We start from the raw sequence: 9,250 nt of genomic DNA on the forward strand, positions 1-9,250 counted from the left end.
AGTGTTACAGTGATGATTAAAGATAAACTTGGACGCTCTATGAGAGTGTTACAGTGATGATTAAAGATAAACTTGGATGCTCTATGAGAGTGTTATAGTGATGACTAAAGAGCAAAATACTGTTGAGCAGTGCTTACAGTTGTTTTTGTTTTAAGTTTTTCTTCATCTATGATAAACATCACTGATAAATGTTTAGAATAATGTTGACTGTGATGTTCATCCACAACAAGCTCTGATTCATAGGCAGGGCCACATTTTGTACTTTTTCTTTATGGTAAATATAGGTAACAGGAAGCTTGCCATTTTAGCTATTTTTAAGTGTACAATTTGGTGACATTAATTGCGTTCTCCATGTTGTGCATCCATCACCTCTGCCCAGTTCCCAAACTTGTACATCACTCCAAATAGCAACGGTACCCTTCTGCAAATGCATTCATGTTATAACACACATGACAGTATCATAGGTCTTTAGGGCTGAATTAGCCTTTGTTAGGTTGGTTTCACCTTTTGACTGGTAGGAAGATTGCTGCAGTGAACGCTGCTGTGCTAGGGTATTTCTCAGTCCCTGCTTTCAGTTGTTTTGAATATACAAGGGTGAGTCAGAATTTATTGCTACAAAATCATAAAAATTTTTACTAAATAAAAATGTCAAAATGTTCCCAAAGAAATTCTGTAGCACATCCTGTACCTACCATCAAAGAATGAGCAGGTGCATTGTCATAATGGAAAAATATTCCTTGGCCTCTGTCCTCTGAGAACAATCTATCGAGATCACCTCTTTGGAATTTCAAAAACAGCAAAACCTTACAAGCTCACCTCTGTGCCTTGAATTTAAGTGGCCCAGAAAATTCCCCCAGAACCTTTTTTCAAGGGACCATAATGAGACTAAGACAAGGGTATTACTGACATAACTTGTCTGTTTACAGAGACATGTGGAAACACCTTTTGTCTGGAATAAACACATGCATCTTTGACTCGAACACTAGTAACAATACTTTTTTACTTTAATCCTCTTGTACCTAGATAAGGCATTGCTGAGTCCTATGGTAATTTTGTTTTACATTTGGGGAACTGCCAAACTTTTCCATAGTATCCACAGAAGCAGCATCATTACACCTTTCCCACCAGCAGCGATATCCTCCCCAACACTTAGGACCTTTTGTATTTTGGGATAATAGGCACCTGGTGAGTGTGAAATGGGTTTTGATTGTAGTTCCCTAATGACACGTGAGTCATTAGGTATGGTCTGCAGGATAAGGTGCTGGACTGCAAGGCAACTTGAACCGTGAGGCTGGCAGTTCAAACCCACCAGTCGCTCCTTGGCAACCCTATACAGGGTCACTATGGGTCGGAACCAACTCAACGGTACTTAACAACATTAAATGACTAGTGATGGATGCCCACTGACCATTTGTGTAGATTTTTGGGAAAATACCTGCTCAAGTATTTTGTCCATTTTTTAATTGGATGATGTCTCTTTGTTGTTAAGTTGCATTGCTGTTGTTAGGTAAAGTCTAACCAACATCAAGTCGCTTCTGAGTCTTCGGTAGTAGTGGTGGTGGTGTGCTGTGGAGTCAGTTCTGACTCATATGATGACCATGAATCGGGTTTCCGAGGCTGTAAATCTTTCTCCCATGAGCAGCTGGTAGATTTGAACTACTGACCTTTAGATTAGTAGCCCAGCTCGTAATCCACTCTGCTCCCAGGACTCCCTGAGTTAGGAAGTACTGCCACTTCTAAGGAGCATTCTGCCTGTTCTTCTTCCAAGACTGATTGGTTGAGTTGTAGTAGATCTTTATGTAGTCTGGATATTACTATTGTTAGCACATAAATTATTTCCAAATATTTTCTCCCATTCTGTAGGATACCTTTTAACTTCCTTGATTATATCCATTGATACAAAAAAAGTTTTTAATTTTTATAAAGTCCATTATCTATTTTTTGTTTTTGTTTTTTCCTTGCTTATTTCCCAGTACATTGTTTAGCAGCAGTGATGTAAGTAGGTGTTCTTTATTTTTGTTAATTCAACTTTAGTTACTGCTTTTAACCCTGGTATCATAGTGGTTATGCAGTGGGGCTGCTAACCACAAGGTCAGCAGTTTGAAACTACCAGCTGCTCCATAGGAAAAAGATGAGAGTTTCTGCTCCTGTAAAGATTTTGTTGTTATTAAGTACCATAGAGTTGTTCTAACTCGTACTGACCCTGTATAGGGTTTCCCAGTAACAGATGGTCTGTTTGAACTGCCGACCTTGTAGTTAGCCTCAGAAACCCTATACAGGGTCACTGTGAGTTGGAACTGACTGCAAGTCACATAACCACCACTACTATAAGATATTTAGAATAAAATCTTTGTCCTGAAGCCATACATTTTTATTCTTAAATATTGTTTTTTTTTTTTCCCATAAGAAAAATAATACACTTAAGCTTAGTTAAAATAAAGTTATTCTCACCATTAATGCTGAGACGTATACCTTGTCCAGTAGATCAGATCTTCCCATTCGTAGAATAGGACTTCCTCTCTTCGAGCTAGGAAAAGGCACACATTCAGAACAAGAAAAGTTATTTTTAAATTAGTAGCTCTCCAGGCTAATTAAAGAACAAGTTGTCTTTTCACATACACTCTCTAAAATTCCTGTTTTGTATGAATGAGAATTAAATGTTTCATATAAAAGTTATAAAATGTTACATAAAAGATTTCAGTAGTGACTTTTTACTCATTTTAGTAATAATTTAAAAAATATGACTAATATGGGATTAAGATTAGTAAAATAAGCCTCAGGTTTTTTTCAGTCTCCACCAAATTAGAAGAATTCCAGTTGTTACATGTATGTGATCCAGTATTGGAACATAAAGTCCTAATTTCTGTCAGAGAGCAGAGAGCCTGTTCAAAGTTGGTTCAGACGATTTCTGGGGCAGAATGGTGGAGTAGGCACACTCACTGAGCAGACCCTTTGCAACAAAGACCTGGGAGACCAAGTGAAACAGATACAGATGGGGGATCTTGGAACTCTACACTTAAAAGGATAGGCCAGAGGGGTGGAGTTGAGGAGCAGTGAGAGGGAAGAAAAATGTGGGGCTGTCAGCTGGCATGGAGTGGCATGACCATCATGATAGAGCAGCCTGCCAAGTATAGGATATGGTTGGAGGTTGGGGGCAATAGTAGGGGTGTGGTTCTGCCAGGAGTTGTGGCCAGTCTGTGTCTTCGCCAACTTAGAGACCAGTAGTACCCCCTCTCTTGTGTATTCTGTACTCTACCTGGGGTTGGGTGGTGGCCACACCACCTCTGGGTCTGGAGGCATGTGAATCCACCTTGAACTACACAAATAGCAAACAGAACTGTATTCACATATCCAGTCTCTGTCACATCAACCAACCTACCATCATTAATTAAATATTAACACAATGTATTAGAGATAACAGGTCATTTCAGCCTGCATGAAAATACAAGACAGAGTGCCTCAAACACGTGACCAAAATACAAGGTCAGAAATGGTATCAGAACTGAATAAGGAATTTAAAGAATGACATTTAAGTGCCTTCAATGGACTGAGGGAAAGATTGAGGAAAGCAAGGAGAATACAGAAAAAAAATTCAGGAAAATACTACAAGAACAAACATAAGATAAATGAATATTTGGAAGCCATAAAAAATGGTGATTAGAAATCCAGAAGATTCATACTAAGACTTCAGAAATAGATAATGCTTTGCAAGAGCAAAGAAATAGCATTTAATCAATGGAAGGCCGAATTACTGAGCGTGAAGAAATATCTCTTGTATTCACCTACTAGAGGAATAGTCAGAAAAAATAGTTTAAAAACCTGAAGAAAGACAAGATTTATGTGGACTGTGGTGTCTAGAGGATAAGCGCTTGACTGTGACCCACAAAGTTGGCAGATCAAGCACATCAGCCATTCCATGAGAGAAAGATGAGGCTTTCTGTACCCACAAAGATTTACAGTCTCAGGGATCCTGTTGAGGGTCTCTATGTTTTGTAGCCGACTCAACCGCACTTAATAACAACAATCAAGAGGAATAATTTAATGTGTAATTGGAATTCCAGAATAGGAAGAGACAAAAAGCCATAGAAAAAATTGTCCAAGACTTGTTGGAAGAAAATGTCCATAACCATCATGAAAGATGAGACGATACGCCTAGAAGTTGAACAAACTCCAAGCAGGATATACCGAAAAGAAAATCACCAAGACATATAATCAAACTTTTCAAAGCCGAAGACAAGGAAAGAATACTGAAAGCAACTCAGGAAAAATGAAAAGTTATTTACAAAGGAGAACTAATAAGAGTAAGCTCTGATTTCTCAGTAGAAACCATGCAGGCAAGAAGACAATGGGATGATATATACAAAACTTTGAAAGAAAAAAAAATGCCAATCAAGAATCATATACCTAGCATAATTGTCCGTCAAATATGAGATTAGGACATTGTCAAAGAAACAGATATTAAAAGAATTTGTAAAGACCAGACCAACCTTACAAAAAATACTAGAAGGAGTTCTTCGGACAGAGAACCAACTACGACAAACAATAACCTGAGAGTAACATGCATGACAAAAGAGAGGGAATAACATATTTACAGACCTTCCAAATGAAGAGGACATCAAGTAGATTTCAAGAAAAATAAAACAAACCTAATTGTAACCTTAAAACTAGACCAAGCCTTACTCCTAGTCCTATCCCGACCCCTACCCCTAATACTAACCATTTTCTTGTTGTTAAGTGCCATTAAGTCAGTTTGGCTCATAACGAACCCTGTATATAAGATTTCCGAGGAGACTGGTGAGTTTTAATTGCCGACCTTGCAGTTCTAACCAACCTTTAGGTCCAGTGCTTATCCTACAGCAAAACACCAAACCTATAGCACAACTAAGCCTAGTCCTAACTAACTCTGAACGAATGACTAGGCCTAACTCAGACCTAGCCACAGCCCTAACCCTGAGTCCCTACTCTGAGCCTCACCCCCCTAAACGTTGGTTGGTTCTTCTGTCTCTAAGAAAGATTCTTAGTCCTTTTTAAATTAAAAGGGGGGCGGTAAATTTTTAGTCTTGAGATTTTAAAATACATAAACCAAATCTGAAAACATTAATTTTAGAATATCAATTTTAAGTGTCACCTCTCTAAATGCTGAAATGTCTGTGTCTAGACTTGCTCCTTCAACTACCTGAAGCGGTCATAGAAATTTAGAGATTTGACAGTTGGCCTAATACTTTGGTTGACTGAAACACCATCAGAAAAATTAAAGCATTTCTGATATTTTAAAAGTCAAACGTCATTGAACTATCTAATGTTGATACTAGTTTTGCCTTACTTTTGTCTCATGCATATTATTTAATCATTTAATGTTTCAGTTTTTTCTGATAAAAACACAGGGACCTCATATTTTTGTAGCTTACTTTTGTGGGTACTCATATTTAACATAAACGTTGTATGACACTTCCTCAAAAAGTTGGAAGTAGAAATGTCTTTGACCCTGCAATCTTTCTATTTTTATACATATCCCCAATAGTAAGAGCCGTGACATGAGTAGATATGTGCACACACCGTGTTCATTGGAGTCTTGGTGTGGCGCTGTGGGTTAATACACTGGACTGCAAAGTTTATTTGAACTGCAAAATCGGGAACTCATGAAGTAGCTCAGCTACTTCTCGGAAACCCGACACAGGGTTGCTGTGGGTCGGAACTGACTTGACAGCCCAACAACAACAGTGTCCACTGCAGCACTGGCAAAAAGATGGAGACAGCCTAAATGCTCATCATTGAAAGAATGGGTACACAAACTTTGGTGCATAAAAACAATGGAATACTGTGCAACATTGAAGAGTAATGATGAATCTGTGAAGCACCTCGTAGCATGGATGAACCTGGAGGACATTAAGCTGAATGAAATTCATCAGTCACAAAAAGACAAATACGTTGAGAGAAGTATTGTAAAAACTCAAGGTTTTTATGCTAAAAGAAACATTCTGTGATGATTAACCGGGGTGGGAGGGAAGGGAGATAAATTCATTGGCTAGAGGGTAAACACATGTTAACTCAGGTGACAGGGAAAGCAATCTACAAGAGGGAAGTTGACAGAAGAATGATAAAGACAGGTGAAGACACAGAGGAATACAAGGGCTAAAAGGGGGGGATAGAGGTAAATAAATACTCTTGTATATACAGCCAAGCAACAACAGTGTTCTACATGAACAGATAGCTACACAGGCTGAATGGGTGTGAAAGGGAGAATGGGAGTACACCCACAAATATATAAAGTTTTGACAACAATATTTGTAAATGGGTATTTACTGTTGCTGCAAACAGGCCTATGAATGTGGTAAAGCATACACGGAGCAAAATGATGAAAACTTCCTAGAAATTACCGAATACTTTGAGACGAGTTGCTGGACCTGGGGGCTCAGGGCCCATAGTCTCAGGGAATACCATGGTCAACTGACATTGCATGTCCCTAAAGACAATGTTCTATATCCTATTTTGGTTAGAAGTGATTAGAATCTTAAAAGCTCATGAGTGGCCATCTGAGGTGCATTGGTCTCTCCTTGTCTGGAGGAAAGAAGAATGATGAAAATTGAAGATGCTTGGAACCATTTAGTCCACCGGAACACATGACCATGTCTCAGTGAATCTGAGATCTGAAGACCTAGATGGTACCCAGCTGCCACTACCCTGTTGTTATGAAATGGATAACATTAGAAGGGCCCAGATAGCGTGGAAGAAAATACGGAACAAAACTAAAAATTATTAAAAAGACTGGGCTTAGAGGTCAGTAAGAAACTGGAGGAATCTGAGACTATGACCTTCTACTACCCTTCAAATCTAGACCAGAACTCACTCTAATGGCCCCATTTTCAGCGAAGCTCTATATAGAGGATACAAGAACCCTGGCAAGGTATGGTCACCATGGAAGATCAAAAGGGGAACATTGATATAAGAAGAAATTTCAGAAGGGTTGGGAAGGAAGACGGAATGGAAATAAGAACTACACTAAACAAGGGGGATTACTGCTGTTACATGGAGGGAATGGCAGTCATTGAGATGAAACAGTGTGTGATTTCTTAAATATAAAACTGATGATTTGATCTTTAAACCTTTGCATAATTCACAATAGAAAGAGTCAAAAAATAAACAATGTACTCACCTAGATTTAATTTTTGTATATTTTCTCAGGTTTAGGAAATATAAAAATCTGAATATTCTTTGATCATTCTGATACATGTATAGCAAAACAGTAGTAGTTATTATGGTTTATATGCAGAAATGAGCCTATGCCTATTCTGAAAATTTCTAAGGAAAGATTGACTTTGTTACAGCGTGAGCACACAGACACCTTGCGCCATCTGAATACGATGCTGATGTTTACTGAGTGTGTCTTGGATCTGACAGCCATGAGGGGAGGAAATCCAGAGCTGGGCACATCTGCTGTCTCCTTGTACCAGATTCAAGAGAGTGTGGTTGTGGACCAGATCAGCCAACTGAGCAAAGACTGGGGGTCTGTGTCTCATTTGTCATTCGTTTCTAAATTCATTACGCTTTTTATAAACGTGTTCTGAGATGCACTTACATGGTTAAAAGATTCAGAAGGGTAATTAAATCATTTCATTGTATTAGGTTTCACTGGTTTAGAGACTATACAACTTCAGTGTTACCTTTTCCCTGTTCATTATACCGTTGAGGGTGTTTGATAATAACGTCTAACTGTTGATTCGTGTACGCTAGCCCTTTTTCATACTAAGCCTTCTTCCTTCAGTGGTTATTTGTGCTGTGCATTAAAAACCCTAAGCCGCTATTCCCTGAGAAAGGTTTATTTTCGTCATGACATGATGTTCAGGGGATCCCATTCTGGTGTGTAGCTCACACTCTTCGTCTCTTCTTGGTGCAGGCGGGTAGAACAGCTGGTGTTGTACATGAAAGTAGCACAGCTGCTAGCAGCTTCTCTACATCTTGCCAAAGCCCAGATTAAGTCCGGGAAACTGAGCCCGTCCACAGCTGTGAAACAAGGTACGGGAGAGCATGTAAGGTGAGGTCTGGGTGAGTGTGTATGGTGAGATACAGGAGAGCGCGGACGTGGACGGTGAGGTCCGGGTGAGCATGGCAGCTTGGCTCCAGCAGTACTCAGGTTCCCCATTCTCGTTACACCAAGAAAGAAAGTTTTGTTTATGAGAACTCACTTTTGTTATTAAACACTGTTAGTCAGAAGGGAAAAGATGCTAGGTGTTGTTAGGTTGGTTTTTAGTCATGTAATTGATAGAGGAAAGTCAGAAGTGCTTTATTCTCAATGTTTTCTTAAGTCAAAAAGAACATATGAAAGCGTCTGATTTCCATTTCCCCCCAGTATATTAGCAGGAAAAGTACATGCCACTGTGTTGTTATTTCTAAAGATAAACTAAAATTAACTCCCATCTCACTTCTTTCAGTCATCAAAAATTTGAATGAACGATATAAATTCTGCATCACCATGTGCAAGAAACTTACAGAAAAGCTGAATCGCTTCTTCTCTGATAAACAGCGATTTGTTGATGAAATCAACAGTGTAACTGCAGAGAAACTCATCTATAATTGCGCTGTAGAAATGGTAACCATTTTTAAAGATTTAATGTTGTTTATTAGTATCTTTAAAGTATCTTTTGAATTGACAGTATTTATTTTTTTTTTTAAGTCTTTTCCCCTTAGTCCCAGGTATTGTGGAGTACCCCCTAAATCCTTTATACTATTTAAGTAACCTTTAATGTGATATATAAGTCTGTTTTTGGACATTTGGTAAAATTTAATGATTCCTCTGAAAATCTGACTAACATTAGGCAAGGTTGCTGTAGAACCCGCAAAGTTGGCAGTTCAAACTCACCAGGAGCTCTTCACAAACCTTATATGGGTCTGCTATTAGTGACTCTATGGCACTGTAACAACACCAATCTTTCAAATACTTTGTGCCTAAAACTTCACTGAATCTGATTCTATATTCTCTACTATTTATGAAATTTTGCCCCGATAAATCTGTTCGAAAAAACTGATACTTTGTTAACGAATATATAAAATTCATATGTTCAGCTTTTACTTACTGTCCGTAGTTAAATAGAGCTATAAAGTAAAATCGAGGGACAACAAACAAGATGGCGGATCGGGTGGACGTGTAGCAGAGAACTCTACCACCAACAACACAGAATACCCGACCAAGCAGGCTCAGGGGATGGCCCCAGAACTCTGAACCACATATAAAGGAATACTTAGAAGGTTGGAA

At 38.7% G+C, this 9,250-nt stretch overlaps 1 protein-coding gene across 1 annotated transcript in view; it reads left to right on the forward strand.

Annotated features, from left to right (window-relative positions):
* ULK2 (unc-51 like autophagy activating kinase 2) overlaps nucleotides 1–9,250 on the forward strand; it is a 179,084-nt gene that overhangs the window by 156,612 nt on the left and 13,222 nt on the right. The window contains exons 23-25 of the mRNA XM_006877430.1: nucleotides 7,326–7,504; nucleotides 7,895–8,013; nucleotides 8,430–8,587. Coding sequence (XP_006877492.1) covers nucleotides 7,326–7,504; nucleotides 7,895–8,013; nucleotides 8,430–8,587 — 456 coding nt within the window. The remainder of the gene's footprint in view (nucleotides 1–7,325; nucleotides 7,505–7,894; nucleotides 8,014–8,429; nucleotides 8,588–9,250) is intronic.

The sequence above is a fragment of the Chrysochloris asiatica genome, unplaced genomic scaffold (assembly GCF_000296735.1).
Source record: "Chrysochloris asiatica unplaced genomic scaffold, ChrAsi1.0 scaffold00495, whole genome shotgun sequence".
Taxonomy (NCBI): Eukaryota; Metazoa; Chordata; class Mammalia; order Afrosoricida; family Chrysochloridae; genus Chrysochloris; species Chrysochloris asiatica.